Source organism: Arachis duranensis, chromosome 9 (genome assembly GCF_000817695.3).
Source record: "Arachis duranensis cultivar V14167 chromosome 9, aradu.V14167.gnm2.J7QH, whole genome shotgun sequence".
Classification (NCBI taxonomy): Eukaryota; Viridiplantae; Streptophyta; class Magnoliopsida; order Fabales; family Fabaceae; genus Arachis; species Arachis duranensis.
The window spans coordinates 98,619,066-98,635,654 of NC_029780.3; the positions used below are offsets into that span (position 1 = coordinate 98,619,066).

At 36.9% G+C, this 16,589-nt stretch overlaps 1 protein-coding gene across 1 annotated transcript; it reads right to left on the reverse strand.

Moving 5' to 3' along the window:
- Window positions 1-2,982: 2,982 nt before the first annotated feature.
- Window positions 2,983-3,429, reverse strand: LOC107466364 (extensin-like). Its single transcript, XM_016085342.1, has one exon. It carries the CDS (start codon window positions 3,427-3,429, stop codon window positions 2,983-2,985), a length of 447 nt encoding a protein of 148 aa, XP_015940828.1.
- Between the last annotated feature and the right edge of the window lie 13,160 nt (window positions 3,430-16,589).

The window sequence follows — 16,589 nt, forward strand, 5'->3', positions numbered from 1 at the left end:
AGGATTGACCCAATCCTTTCACACTCAAGTTCTAACCTAACTTGACATTGGCTATGCTAATACCTAACTATTCACTCTTAGTGCTAACCCAACTAAGAAAGAGATACCTTACAGGTATAAGATACAAGACATAGACATACCTAAAGAAATCTGAAAATAACTCTAGGCTTTTCTCTCAAGTGTTTTACTCAGCCTTTTTTCACTCATGGCTTTTACTTGAGTTTTCTCACAATGCCTTTTCTCACTAGAAATTACAGAATGATAAACATTGAAAAGTACATTACAATCAGTAAAACATGAAGGAGATTGACTTCATCAACAGCCTCTTTGCTATGTGAAAAACCAGCTTTGCAAACCACTGATTTAGTTCTTCAGTATTGGTCGAATGCTTCTTTGATAGAAAGCATTATCCAAGTAGAGGAACTTCACAGGGAATACTTTACAGAACACAACTCTCAAACTCTGGTTTTCTGTCCTTGCCTCTGAATGAACAGCAAGTTTCTTTTTATCTCCTTGCATGTTGCTTGGTTCTTCTTCCAAGGTCAACACCTTGAGCCTTGAGCTTCACCAACCCACAGATTCACTTTTTCACCTTAATCCCCAGAGTAGAAACTTTCCCTCTGACTTCCTCATCTTGATCGAAAGCCACAAAGCAGTAACCATAGAAATCTTCTCATGGTCAACTTGATCTTAGCCATTGAAAAACTACTTGGTCCCCAAGTATCACTTGTGACCGTAGATGTGAAACAGAATAGGGCAGAGAACAACTTTTCCTTGAATGCCATTTTCGGATAGAGCAAAGAGTTGGGAAGAAGAGAAGAAGATTTGATGCAAGCAAGATGAGATGGATTACCTTTAACCTAAGCTTGATTTGGTTTGGATTTTGTGATTAGATTTCTGTGTATCAAGCTTAACCCTTCTCTCTCTTGCTTCTTTGGTATTTTGCTTGGTGAAGAAGCTCTTTCACTCTCATTCTCTTTCTTACTTTTCTGAAGCTGATTTGACTTGGTCAGAGAGAAGAGATACGTTGCACATTTTGGAGGAGTGAAGAATTCAATCTTACAAGAGAAGCTTTGTGGGATGGATACGGGCTTGGATCGGTTTGGTTCATGTAACCCATTTGGCCCATCTGATTTCTTTGGCTTCTATCTTTTGCTTTTTCTTGGGCTTCTGATTTTTGCTTTCAGCCCAATCATCCTTGCTAATTGCTTTTTATTCCATTTGGGCTATTGAAATTTTGGCCTGCAACAATAAACAATTAGTAAAAAAGTAAATACAATTAATCTACACTAATTATTTATTTTGCCTAAAAATAATGTTTGTCATCACTAATTAATTTAGTTAATTTCTTAACTCAACAATCTCCCCCTTGATGACAAACATGGTTTAAGCAATAATCAAAAGGAATTGTATTTGAGTAAGGTTTAGAAACTCCCTTTGATTTTCATTTGCTCTTGCGTTGTTCCCCCTTTCCTTTTCAAGAGTAGCTCTCCCTGAATCTATGCTCTTGCCTTTTTGTTCCTATTTACATTAAGCTTAAAAAGAGCTATTCAAGATGTAACTTGACTAAGGGATTCTGTATAATTAGCAACACATATTCAGCCTAGTATTTCCTATCATGACATCAGCAATAGCATATTGTAAAACAAAAGCAATTTGCAAAATAAAGTTCAGTTCTAATCAGAAAAATCATAACTATTACTCCCCCTTTTGTCATCAAGGGCGGATCAACAAAAACATCACTAGAAACTCTGCAAGAAAGGTTAGTGCATAGTCCAAATAACTAACTAAACTACCATAAGTGCATCAGAATCTAAGGTTATTACAGTCATCCAAGTATCAAAAGTAGCAAAATAAACAGAATTCATGAGACAAAAAATGAGCAGCCGCAGTAGTTTTTATGAGACAAATCCTAGGCATCAGAACCACTCCCCTCCGAAGCAGCTTCCTCTTCAACATCAGTGGCAATGTCTTCATCATTTTGAAGGTTATCAATGAAGGCCATGAGCACAGCCACCCTATCCCTTGATTTCTTCTGAAAGTTCTCATGCTTGCTAACTAGTTTCCTTTGTTCCTTGCTCATGGCAATCAAGTGATTTGATTGGGAAACAAACTCTTGAGCGACATCCTTGACCACATTCAGCAAAGCAGATTTCTTCCCAGTGGAGATGGAAGTACCTTTGGTGGAAGGAGGAGGAGAGTCATCTGGAATGAACTCTTCATCATCATTATCTAGAACCACTCTCTCAGATCTAGTTGGCCTTTTTTGCTGTTTCACTGAACCACCCCCTTTTAGGTATGAATTTCTGTTTTCATAATCCTCATTTGATAGGTCAACACCAAAATTTTCAAATATGCAAGTTAAAAACATGCCATAAGGTAGTGCTTTATCTTTCACACTTCTAACAGAATCAAACATGTATCTAGCCATTAAATAGGCAAAAGAGATTTCTGATTTAGTGATTAGGGCATACAAAACAAGTGTGTCCGTGAAAGAAACCCTTTGATATGAACCACTTTGAGGAATTAAAATGTGGTTGACAATACGGTGCAATTGAGCACGTTCATATCCGATGGCTTTGTGAGTGGGTGTGATGCCATCGATTAATGAAACATGTTCACAAATGTGAGCCAAAGCATCATGGTAAGAGATACCAACACCTTCATCCCACTTCACAGATGTATAAGCACATGGCCCTACATCAGTGTACTTCAAGGAGTCACTGATTGTCTCATTATTCAAGATAATGTCTCTGCCCTTAACATAAGAATGCACACTTCCTTCATGGTAAGTCATGTTTGCATAAAATTCTTTGACTAACTTAGGATATACTGGTTTTTTGATTTTGAAAAGGTGATTCCAGTCTAAAAATTCCAGATTTTCAACAAAAGGAAAACCTTTCTTTTTCAAATCAGGTAAATCAGCAAGAAAAGATGGACAAAGAGTGCGATACTTAATAACTCCCTCATAGAAATCATGGTTCATGGCAGATTTGAAACAATGGGGTTAAAGTCTGAGTGAGATGTCATGAAGTGTGATTTGTGAGCAAAGGGATCAATGTCTGGTTCGCTAACAGATTTGAGAAGGTGATGAGGGTTACCTCTTTGTGAACGCACAGGAACAGACCTTGACTTAGGTTTTGTAAGCTCAGGAACAGGCTCTTCAACAGAAGGACGCTTATCCTTGGATGAACTAGATTTTGTGAAACTTGGTTTGGATGGTGTTGCCTTCGATGGTGGCATCGGTTTGGCAGGAGCAGGGTACCTTGGAGTAGTCTTGGTTCGCGCCATGGGAACAGTGCGTGGAGGAGAAGTAGGAGGAGAAGGCGATGGAGTGAAGGTTTTGTCTTGTGAGCGAGTGGAAGGCTTGGATGGAAGTTTATACAACTTTTCATGAGGAGGCTTGTGTGCTATGGTTTTCTTCCTCATTTGGTGGTTTTTGATTTAAGAAGAAAGAGAGTGATGTGGGTAGTGGTGAAAACCGAAGGGATAGAGAAGGAGTTATAGAGGGAAGAGAGGGAGTGTTGGTAACCGTACCCAAAAGCAAATTTCCAAAACCATGCAACTGCATCACCATTTGAAAAAACATGACCTCATAAAAGAAAGATTTGATTTGATTTAAAAAAATTAATTTTAAAATTTTCGAAATCCAAAAAAATCAAACTGAAAATTCTTTTTGGACAAAAAGAGATCATTAAAAGAAAACTTTTTCAAAAAAAATTAAACACACAGGTCAACAAAAATTAACCAAAAAATGTAACATTCACATTTGGGTCCAGAGATGGTTGGACTTAAGGAAACATATTTGGACCATTCATGATCTGAATTTTGAAGTTGGCCCAGATTGAGGTTCATTTGAAACAAGCCCAGAACACGCTGGCTTGAATGAAACGTTCATCACCTGCCCAGAATTGTCTCATACCTGTTTATGAGACAAAAAGCTCCAGCAAATATATCAGCATTTTTCAAATAAAGAATCATAACTCAAAATTCCTAGACAAGTCCTAAGCATGCAGAATCTATCCTCAGTTAATGGTTTTGTAAAAATATCTGCTAGTTGCTCCTCTGATTTAACAAATTGAATGCAAATATCCCCCTTTTGGACATGTTCTCTTATTGAGTGATATTTCACTTCAATATGCTTAGTCCTAGAGTGCAAGACTGGATTTTTAGAAATATCAATGGCACTCATATTATCACACATTAAGGGAATATTTTCAGCCTTTAATTTGTAATCAGCAAGCTGTGTTTTTAACCATAAAAGCTGAGAACAACAAGAAGAAGCAGCTATATACTCAGCCTCTGTAGTAGATAAGGCCACTGTCAGTTGCTTCTTACTTGACCAAACATTTAAGGACTTTCCAAGGAAGCAACATAAACCAGAAGTGCTCCTTCTATCTATTCTGTCACCAGCAAAATCTGCATCACAATAACCAACTACAGAAAAATCATCAATCTTAGGATACCAAAGACCAAAATTAGATGTGCCATGAACATATCTAATGATCCTTTTAACTGCAGAAAGATGTGACTCTTTAGGTTTGGATTGGAACCTAGAACACAATCCAACACTTTGCACAATATCGGGTCTAGAGGAAGTTAAGTACATAAGAGATCCAATCATCCCTCTATACCTAGTCTCATCAACATCTTTCTCAGTTTTTCCCTTATCTAATTTAGAACTAGGATGCATGGGAGTTCCCATGGGTTTGGCATTTTCCATACCGAATTTCTTAACTAATTCCTTGGCATACTTTTCTTGATGAATGAAAATACCATTTTTAGTTTGTTTAATTTGCAGCCCAAGGAAAAAATTAGGTTCACCCATCATACTCATGTCAAATTCGCTTGTCATGAGTTTTCCAAATTCAGAACAAAGGGATTCATTGGCTGATCCAAAAATAATGTCATCAACATATATTTGGACTAGAATAAAAGAATCATTAGAGTTCTTGATGAATAGAGTTGTGTTAGTGGTGCCTCTTTGAAAACCATTTTTCAAAAGAAAAGAGCTAAGTCTCTCATACCAAGCTCTAGGAGCTTATCTTAAGCCATAGAGAGCTTTAGATAGTTTAAAAACATGATCAAAATGCTCTTTATTTTCAAAACCAGGAGGCTACTCCACATACACTTCTCTATCTATCACTCCATTCAAGAATGCACATTTCACATCCATTTGGTATAATTTAAAACCACAATATGCAGCATAAGCTAAGAGAAGTCTTATGGCTTTCATTCGGGCAACAGGGGCAAAGGATTCATCAAAGTCTATTCCTTCTTCTTGGTCATATCCTTGTGCCACTAGTCTTGCCTTGTTTCTTGCAATGCTACCATCTTCTCCCAACTTGTTCCGAAATATCCACTTGGTGCCGGTCACTTTCTTTCCACTTGGCCTTGGAACCAAGGTCCATACTTGGTTCTTTTCAAACTCAAGAAGCTCATCCTCCATAGCTTTAACCCAAGAAGGGTCACTAAGTACTTCCTTGATGTTTTGAGGCTCTATTTGTGAAAGAAGGGCAATGTTTGTTCCTTCATTTGCCTTTCTAGTGGAAGACCTTGTTTGCACTCCATGAGAGACGTCCCCAATGACAAATTCCTCAGGATAATTCTTCAAGAATCTCCACTCACGAGGTCTGGTGGACTTGGAGGCAGATTCAGTCACCAAGGGATTCTGGGCGCTGTTGGCTGCAGGATTTTCTTCAGATTCATGAGACAAAATGGAATTGTCTCTTGAATTTTCAGCATTTGCTGTTTCTGGTTCAGCTTGTCCAGAATTTTCTTTTCCATGATTTTGAGCAGCTTCATCCTCCTTTTGAGCTTGATTTTCTGCATCACAATCTTCCAAAATGATTTGTACCAAGTTAGTATCACAAAATGTAACATGTATGGACTCTTCAATAATTCTAGCATCTTGATGATAAACCCTATATGCTTTACTAGTTGTGGAATATTCTACAAACAAACACTTATAAGCCTTTGGATCAAATTTTCCCAAGTTTTCTTTGTTATTTAAAACAAAACATTTGCATCCAAAGATGTGCAAGTAATCTAAGTTTGGTGGGTTGCCTTTCCAAAGTTCATAAGGGGTTTTCTTCAAAAATTTCCTTATGATTGTTCTATTTAAAATGTGGCAAGCTGTGTTAACCGCTTCAGCCCAAAAGAATTTTGGAACATTACTCTCACAAAGCATAGCTCTTGTCATCTCTTGTATGCTTCTATTTCTTCTTTCCACAACACCATTTTGTTGTGGAGTCTCAACACAAGAGGTTTCATGGATGATTCCTTTTGAAAGGTAATAAGAATCCATTTTAAATTCAAGACTATTGTCACTTCGAATTTGTTTAACATTTTTATCAAATTGAGTTTGAACTAATTGAATAAAATCCTGAATCAATTTCCTAGTTTCTGATTTTAATTTCATGCAGTATGTCTATGTGAATCTAGTTTTATCTTCTATAATGGTAAGAAAATATTTGTGTCCAGATATGGAAATGATTGAAAGTGGTTCCCATATATCCATATATAGCAAATCAAATATGTTTTCTGACTTTGTATTATTAATAGCAAATGGAAGCTCTTTTGTCTTGCATAATAGCAAGAATCACATACATGAGAAGAATTAATACATTCTATGAATGGAAATGATTATTTTAATATAATCATTTAGAATGAGGCAAATGGCCTAATCTAGAATGCTAAAGAAATCCTAAATCCTGAATTTGCTCACTACAAGAAAAACATCCATTCAGGTACACTTGAAAAATGTAACCAAAAGTGAAAAAAATGATGCCTTAGGATACGACTACGCTTTTTGGGCTACGGCTACGCTTTTTGGGGTGATTCCTATTCGACCGTTGCCTATTCTCAAAGGCTACACTTTTCTGCACCAAGGGCTACGCTTTTGACGTTTGGGAATAGGCTACACTTTTCAAGTGATGCTGTCCAGGACCAAAGGCTACGCTTTTCAGCTTTCGTTTTTCCAGAATAGGCTACGCTTTTCAACGCTACTGCATCACTTGAAAAGCGTAGCCACATTGTATACCATAGCTACTTTTTATAAGTGTAGTCTTAGGTCCCTCTTTTTTTTTGTATACTATAGCTATTGTATATAAGTGTAGCCTTAAGTCTCGTTTATTTTTTTTTTTGTATACTATAGCTACTGTATATAAGTGTAGCCTTAGGTCTTATTTTTTTCTGTGTATATATATAATTATCTAATAATTATTAATACAGTGAGTTATATTGCTTGAAATGATTAAGGTGTTGAAATTTTCTGGTTTTTGGAGGAGATGCATTTCTTTTGACAAACTGATTTTTATTAAAGTTATTCCTCTTTGCAAAAACATTTACACCAGAATTTTTTTGAACATTTTTACTTTTCAAAAATGAGGTTTTGTTGTAAAAAATGGTTTCTTGAAAGCAGCCTCATTTTTCGAAATGTAACCCAAACCTGGCCGGTTTGAACTCGGATCAGTTCTTGGTGAAGGATCAGCTTCACTTGTGTATTCTTCATCAGATTTTTCTTCACAAGTTGAAACATATCCGATACCTGATTTGTTTGGTATGGATTTGGTATTTGATGAAGAAGCCACAGATTTTATAGAGGAAGTGTTGGAAACTGCATCTTCCTTGGCTGTGTAACCTAAACTAGATTTTTCAAACAATGGTCTTTGATTTGCAAGTAATTTGTCCAAGTTACTAGAACCTTGAGCAAATTTTGCCAAGTCACCATTCAGCCTTTTAATCATATCATTTAATCTTTCATTTTCAGCAATAAACTCATGAGAAGGATCAATAATGTGATTTCCTTTTAATTTTTCAAGTTCAGATTTTAGAAATATGTTTTCTTCAATGATGTCCAAAGCACATTCAGTTTCCTTCACTTTTCTTTTAAAAATTCATTTTCAACTCTTAACACATCTCTTTCAGATCTACATTCATTGTATTTGTCAAGCAGTTTTGATGTATTTAAAGTGAGATCATCAATAATAGCATGCAAGTCCTCAATGGTCAAATCATAATAGTTTACCTCATCAAGATTGTTGTTTCCAGCCATGAAGCAGTCTTTGTCATCTCCTTCAGATTCTTCTTCTTCATTTGAGTCATTCTCAAGATCTTCCCAAGCTGTCATGAGTACCCTCTTCCTTTCCTTCTTTTCTTTGTCCTCCTTTTTGAGCTTTGGACAGTTTGACTTGAAGTGTCCAGCCTCCTTGCAATGATGACACATCACCTTGCTCAAGTCTATTTTTTGCTTATTTGAACTTGAACCCTTGTATTTGCCCTTGCTTTTCATCATCCTTCTAAATCTCCTAGCTAAAAACAAAAGCTAGTCATCTGAAATACCATAACTAGACTCACTCTCTTTTGGTTCTATTTGTGACTTGAGGGCTATTCCCTTTTTTTTTTTTGAGTCTGTGTTTGTGTGTGTGGCTTCATAGGCAAGGAGTTTTCATCTCAGCTCATCATAGGTTATGTGACTTATGTTGTTACTCTCGGTTAGGACAGTGGCAGTGTTTTCCCACTCTTTTGTGAGGCTTCTAAGGAGTTTTCTCACCAAGGTTTGTTCTGCATAGTTTATACCCAGAGCATCAAGGTTGTTGATTATGATTGAGAATCTCTCAAATGCTTCATCAATGCTTTCTCCATCCTTCATGCTAAACATCTCGTACTCTTTTCGCAGCATATCAATCCTCGTTTCTTTGACTTGTTTAGTGCCTTCGTGTGTAACCTGGAATTTTTCCCAGATTTCTTTGGCTGTCTTGCATCTAGACACCTTCCGGTACTCTTCAAAGCTGATAGCATAGTGAAAAAGGTTGATTGCTTTAGCATTCAGCTCTATCTTCTTCTTATCATCTTCATTCCATTCAGCTTCTTCTTTTAGAGTCACCACTCCATCAGCACTTGTTTTTGTTGGAATCTTTGGACCGCTCACAACGATCTTCCATATGTTGTAGTCAATGGATTGGATGAAGATCCTTATCCTTTCTTTCCAGTAGGAATAGTTCTTCCCGTTGAAGAAAGGTGGCCAGTTGTTTGACTGGCCTTCAGTGAGGGTGTAGGCAACTGTGGTTGTGCCCAGATTGTTCGCCATTGGATCTTTGCTCCAAGCGGTTAAGCTTGATTATTGAGACCGTAGCTCTGATACCAATTGAAGGTTGTGGTAGGCTTAGAGAAGAGGGTTGAATCTACGCCTTCCTTTTAAGTTGTTGTTATTACTCTTTTAAAATAGATTTGCAATTCTGATTCTGTTTGAACTCAGCAGCGGAAATTTATGAGACAAGTTATTTTTGTCTCATGATTGTGAGAAAACAAAACACAGCAGAGAAGAGAAAAGCTAACACCAGTAAGTATCCTGGTTCGGTTGCCTTGTGTTATGCAACCTACATCCAGTCTCCTCCACAACTATGGAAGAATTTCACTATAGTTAACAGTATTACATACACCAATAACACAGGATTGACCCAATCCTTTCACACTCAAGTTCTAACCTAACTTGACATTGGCTATACTAATACCTTACTATTCACTCTTAGTGCTAACCCAACTAAGAAAGGGATACCTTACAGGTACAAGATACAAGACATAGACATACCTAAAGAAATCTGAAAATAACTCTAGGCTTTTCTCTCAAGTGTTTCACTCAGCCTTTTTCCACTCATGGCTTTTACTTGAGTTTTCTCACAATGCCTTTTCTCACTAGAAATTACAGAATGATAAACATTGAAAAGTACATTACAATCAGTAAAACATGAAGGAGATTGACTTCATCAACAGCCTCTTTGCTATGTAAAAAACCAGCTTTGCAAACCACTGATTTAGTTCTTCAGTATTGGTCGAATGCTTCTTTGATAGAAAGCATTATCCAAGTAGAGGAACTTCACAGGGAATACTTCACAGAACACAACTCTCAAACTCTGGTTTTCTGTCCTTGCCTCTGAATGAATAGCAAGCTTCTTTTTATCTCCTTGCATGTTGCTTGGTTCTTCTTCCAAGGTCAACACCTTGAGCCTTGAGCTTCACCAACCCATAGATTCACTTTTTCACCTTAATCCCCAGAGTAGAAACTTTCCCTCTGACTTCCTCATCTTGATCGAAAGCCACAAAGCAGTAACCATAGAAATCTTCTTATGGTCAACTTGATCTTAGCCATTGAAAAACTACTTGGTCCCCAAGTATCACTTGTGACTGTAGATGTGAAACAGAATAGGACAGAGAACAACTTTCCCTTGAATGCCATTTTCGGATAGAGCAGAGAGTTGGGAAGAAGAGAAGAAGATTTGATGCAAGCAAGATGAGATGGATTACCTTTAACCTAAGCTTGATTTGGTTTGGATTTTGTGATTAGATTTTTGTGTATCAAGCTTAACCCTTCTCTCTCTTGCTTCTTTGGTGTTTTGCTTAGTGAAGAAGCTCTTTTACTCTCGTTCTCTTTCTTACTTTTCTGAAGCTGATTTGACTTGGTCAGAGAGAAGAGATACGTTGCACATTTTGGAGGAGTGAAGAATTCAATCTTACAAGAGAAGCTTTGTGGGATGGATACGGGCTTGGATCGGTTTGGTTCATGTAACCCGTTTGGCCTATCTGATTTCTTTGGCTTCTATCTTTTGCTTTTTCTTAGGCTTCTAATTTTTGCTTTCAGCCCAATCATCCTTGCTAATTGCTTTTTATTCCATTTGGGCTATTAAAATTTTGGCCTGCAACAATAAATAATTAGTAAAAAAGTAAATACAATTAATCAACACTAATTATTTATTTTGCCCAAAAATAATATTTGTCATCACTAATTAATTTAGTTAATTTCTTAACTCAACAGACTATAGCTGATAAATTTAGTATGATTGAACAATACATTGAGTTCATGTTTTGAATTATAGTTGATGTATCAAATACTTTGTTGATGTATGGTTGTTACTTATTATTATAGTTGATATATCAATACACTTTGTTTATGTTTTGAATTATACTAACTTACTTGTTTATAGTATTTTTCTTTTAGTTTGACAGTATGATAAACTTGTTTAAATTTATATTTATTTTGTATGAAATCAGGTTTATTTTGCAATGAAAAAATCTTTAAAAAATTCCATTTTTCCTTACTAACGGATTTACATACAGATTTTCTGTCTGTATTGAGAGTTGGAAATGCATTTCCAGGCTCTAATTACCGACGAAAAATCTGTCGAAAAATCGGACGGTTTAAGCAAAATTGAAGTGACGATTACCAAGGAAAAATCTGTGGGTAACAAAAAAATCTGTCGGTAAATTATCGACAGAAAATTTGTCGGAAAATCTGACGATTTTTTAGCGAAAGGAGGGACCATTATCGAAGAAAATTCTGTCGGTAACAGAAAAAATCTATCGGTAAATTACCAACGGAAAAAAATTCATCGGTAAGTAATTTCTGATGAGGCATTAACAGAGAGACAAAATACGTCGATAATTTCGTCGATAACCAAAAATCCGTCGGTAAAAGAGACTAAATATGTATGTAAATCTATTTGTAATAAGCAATTTTCTAGTTGTGAATTCTACCACACTTCATCCATAGCTAATTTGTGCAGGCCGGATTTTTAATTCACAAATTTTTCCGTGGCTAATGTCAGATTATTTAATCACACTATTTTCGTGGCTAACTCGCACTGTTTTTCATATACCATTTGTGGCTAATTTGTATTAATTTGCTATGTTTTTTCTGAATTTGTAGCCTTTATTTTAGTTTGGTCGTAGCTAATTGAACAATTTTATTAAATTAAAATTATATTTATATAATAATAATAATAATAATAATAATGATGATGATGATGATGATAAGACAAGTTTAAACTTGTATATAATAAAAAATAAAAAAATTTCTATCATAAATAAGAAAAATTATCATCTTCTAAAGTAAATTTATTTAAAATTTCAACTACTACTTATTAAATACACTAACTAAATGTCTGGTATATTACCAGACACACTAAGCACTTCACCATCATATTTTGATAACAAAAATTTGTGCAGAACTGCCAACTGAATTTTGGTTTCTTCATATCCATCTAGCTTTTTTTTTTTAAGTTTCAACTTGCTTCTCTAAATTTATCACATGTTGCTAAGACACGTTGCTGGAGACTCTACCGGTTGTAAACCCAAAAATACGTTTAGACTTGCCAAAACTTATTGGACATACAACACTACTTCTACATTTTCAGCACCAAAGACCTTTCCAATTACATCGTTCGGATGTGCTAACACTTTCGAAGGAACTCCTTCAGCAACAGCACATTCTTGATCTTCAGAAAAATTCTCTAATATTTGCTCCTATACAAGAAAAAAAATTTGATTAGTGTATTGACGTCAGGATTTTTGCTAGTAAAAAATTTTGTAAAAATATAGTCGCGTTGTGGGTATAGATTCTAAACCAACAGAAAATCCCTTCGTACAAACGTTTTGGTTGTCACAAGTAACAAACCCCTTTGAAATTGATAACCGAAGTATTTAAACCTCGGGTCGTCTTCTAAAGGAATTGCAGGAAAGTATGAATTATTATTGGTTATGCTAAGGTATAATTCGGGGTTTTGAAAAAGGGTTGAATAAGAGAAATAAATTGCAGGGAATTAATAAATTAATAACTAATAAAACTCTTGGCAAGGTATGAAAACTGAAAGTCCTATCCCAGTTATCCTTATCAATTGTGATCAGAATTGGATTTTTCTCCCACTAAGTTAACCTCTAACTATGAAGGTAAGTCAAGTGGATGGAATAAGTTTGGTTCCTCAGGTCCTAGTCTTTCCTTGGAAAAGGCTAGAGTTAGTGGAACTCGAGTTAATTCTTGAAGAATTCCAATTTTCAGTCAACAATGAGTTTGACAACTCAAGAGTTACCAATCAATCAACCAAGGCCAAAAGGGAATAAAATCTACTTGAATGAAAATAATTTGGATAGAGCCCAAGCATCAATAACATAAATTAGAGAAAACAATCATAAGTCTTAAATACCTCAAATTATATTAATTAAGAAAATCCTAACATGAAAGTTCATAAGCCAAATAGGCAACATAAGTAATACAAGCATTAAAGCATCTGGAAGTAAAAGAGAAATATAAAGTAAAAGGAATATTGAACCTGATGAAGAGTCAAAATCCTAAATCCTTTAAGAGGAATCCTAATCCTAAATCCTAAGAGAGAGGAGAGAACCTCTCTCTCTAAAAACTACATCTAAACTATGAAAAGTGAAAATTATGAATTGTATTCTCCCTTGAGTCTCTACATGTTCCCTGACTTTAATATGTGTTTCTGGGCCAAAAACTGGGTTGAAATGAGGCCCAGAATCTCTGCCAGCGACTTTTGTAATTTTGCAGATTGCGCACGTCACGCGTCCGCGTCGTCCACGCGATCACGTCACTCAGCGTTTTTCGTACCACGCGTGCGTGTCGTCCACGCATTCACGTCGTTCGTGCAGCTTCCAATCCACGCGGTCGCGTCAGGCACGCGAACGCGTCACTCCGATTTCTTCAATTTCACGCGGTCGCGTGAGCCATGCGACCATGTGACTTCTCCCTGGTCATCTCCTCAACTCCTTGTGTTCCTTCCATTTTTGCACGCTTCCTTTTCATTTTCTAAGCCATTCCTGCCCTATGAAGCCTAAAACACTTAACACATAGATCAAGGCATTGAATGGTAATAAGAGAGGATTAAGATTAGCTAAATTAAGACCAAAGAAGCATATTTTCAATCATAGAACTAAACTAGGAAGGAATTGTAAAATCATGCAAATCCTATGAATAAGTGGGTGAAAAGCTTGATACAACCACTCAATTAAATACAATATAAACCGTAAAAGTTTTTAATTCAAATTAGTGAAATACTATAAAAAGTTTCTTGAAAAGGAAAATATTACTTCAACCAAGTGGTAAAATATGCACAAAATAAAACAGATATGCAATCAAACATGCAAATGCAACAATGAAAAACAAAAATTGGTGTTAAGAAGGGACTAACTAACCTGTGGAGATCGGTATCGACCTCCCCACACTTAAAGATTGCACCGTCCTCGGTGCATGCAAAGATGTGCAGGTGGCGGGGGTTGTGGTTCCTCAGCCGGTGCTCGTTGTAGAGTCTTTCTATTTACTCTTCCTGGTAGCCAGCCTGAAAAGGAAGAAGAGAAAGGGACATGAAGTCAAAGGGATAGAGCAGAGAGGAGGGCAGTACGAGTGATAATCATGCCAAGGTAAAGAAGAATGTCGTTAACACATGGGCGCGACTCCATGAAAAATTGAGGCAGTTAGATGCAAGATGTTTATTGGTATGCTGGCAAAGACATGTGTAGCATAAATCAAGCATTAAAAGCCATAATGTATTATTAGTCGTGAGAAACTAACAATAACATTTGTATTGACAATTATATTCAATTAATAAAATATTGGAAAGGGTTTTGTGAAAAGCAGGCATTAGAGTAGAAGGATAGAATAATTAAGAATGCACAATACCATACGGACTTTTCACAAACACAAAGCATGCATATTAAATAAGGTATGGAAAGTATTAATTGAACATGCAAGCACCCTTAAAAAATGATATATAATTGTCAAACAATTTCTTAACAATCCACAAGCAAAATAATGACCTAAATAAATTTCCAACACCAATTAAAAGTAAAAAGAAAGAAAAAGAAAGGAATGAAGAAAGAAATAAGAAGGGAAAGAAAAGATTTAGATTTGGGGAAGAAAAGATAAGATATTTGGCTGATCTGGATAAGTTGTGCGGCGCTTGTGACGCAGACGCGTGAGTGATGCGTTCGCGCGGATAGCGCTTCTATGAAATGACGCGAACGCATCATCCATACGGTTGCGTGGATCGATTTGTGCCATTAGTGCGAGGGTAGCCTCGCGGTCGCGCAACTCTCTGTTTGAAACTCATATTGCCAAATTTTTGGGTGACACGGTCGTGTGGGTAACGCGATCACGTGGATGGCCTAAATTTGAAAACGGCGCGGACGCATGGGGCACGCATACGCGTGGCAAGGATTGTGCTTCTAGCACGAGTCCAGCCCAATTCTAGCTCAACTTTTGGCCATACACCCTTTTTACGTCGATTTTGAGGTACGCATTCGCATGGGTGACGCGGACGTGTGGGAGGCGTTTTTCCCACATGACGCGGATGCGTCAGCGACGCGGCCGCGTGGACCAATTTGTGTCAAAGGCACGCCTCCAGCCAAGTTTTCACGTGACTCTCTGTTCACTTTTCTTTTCTTCCCAACGCACATATGACACGGACGCGTCAGCGACGCTGTCGCGTCGCGTGTGATTTTTTTTTTAATATGCAAGATGCAAAATATAGTATGCAGATGCAGATGCAAATGTTATGAACAATTTCAAGTTCAATAAGAGAAAATAAAACTCGAAAACAAATAAAACTGAATTGAAAAAGGAACGATCATACCTTGGTGGGTTGTCTCCCACCTAGCACTTTTAGTTAAAGTCTTTAAGTTGGATATTTGGTGAGCTCCTTATTATGGCGGCTTGTGCTTGAACTCATCCTGAAACTTCCACCAATGTTTGGACTTCCAATAAGCTCTATCAATACCAAGTAAATGTACCAAGCTTTGATGAAGTTCTCCACAAGCTTTGAGCTCCCAAAGTTGATCCTCATATATTCCTGGATCCCAAATCTTGTTTCTACACCCATCTTCAAGTTGAGCAATATTGTTCCATCCGGGTGTCAAGCAGTCTGAATTCTTACTGAAGTGGCCAAACAACTTCCTAGACCCATTCAATTGAGCTCTACACCAACCTTTGCGTTTAAACTTTGAGCTTCCAACCATAATAAACCTTATAGGACAATTCTTACCACTGACCATCTTCCTCTTACTCTTAATGCCACAAAGAGCTCTAAGTTGACCATCCGTCTCCAGTAGCCCATATTCAAGTGGAATTAGAAAGCTAAGGGATATGAATTTTTTACCCACTTGAATGTTGTGAAGGATGATGGCACCTTAGGGGGAGGGATTTCTAATGAACTTGCAAGTCCACTCCTTTGTGTTTGATGAGCGGATAATTTGTACGCTTTTTGGCATTGTTTTTAGTATGTTTTTAGTATGATCTAGTTAGTTTTTAGTATATTTTTATTAGTTTTTAGTTAAAATTCACTTTTCTGGACTTTACTATGAGTTTGTGTGTTTTTCTGTGATTTCAGGTATTTTCTGGCTGAAATTGAGGGACCTGAGCAAAAATCTGATTCAGAGACCAAAAAGGACTGCAGATGCTGTTGGATTCTGACCTCCCTGCATTCGAAGTGGATTTTCTGGAGCTACAGAAGCCCAATTGGCGCGCTCTCAACGGCTTTGGAAAGTAGACATCCTGGGCTTTCCAGAAATATATGATAGTCCATACTTTGCCCAAGATTTGATGGCCCAAACCGGCGTTCAAAGTCACCATCAGGAATTCCAGCGTTAAACGCCGGAACTGGCACCAAAATGGGAGTTAAACGCCCAAACTGGCATAAAAGCTGGCGTTTAACTCCAAGAAGAATCTCTACACGAAAATGCTTCAATGCTCAGCCCAAGCACACACCAAGTGGGCCCAGAAGTGGATTTTTATGTCATTTACTCAT

Bases quoted from the DNA above. Each gene is read 5' to 3' on its own strand.
- LOC107466364 (XM_016085342.1), bottom strand. From the start codon at position 3,429: ATGAGGAAGAAAACCATAGCACACAAGCCTCCTCATGAAAAGTTGTAT.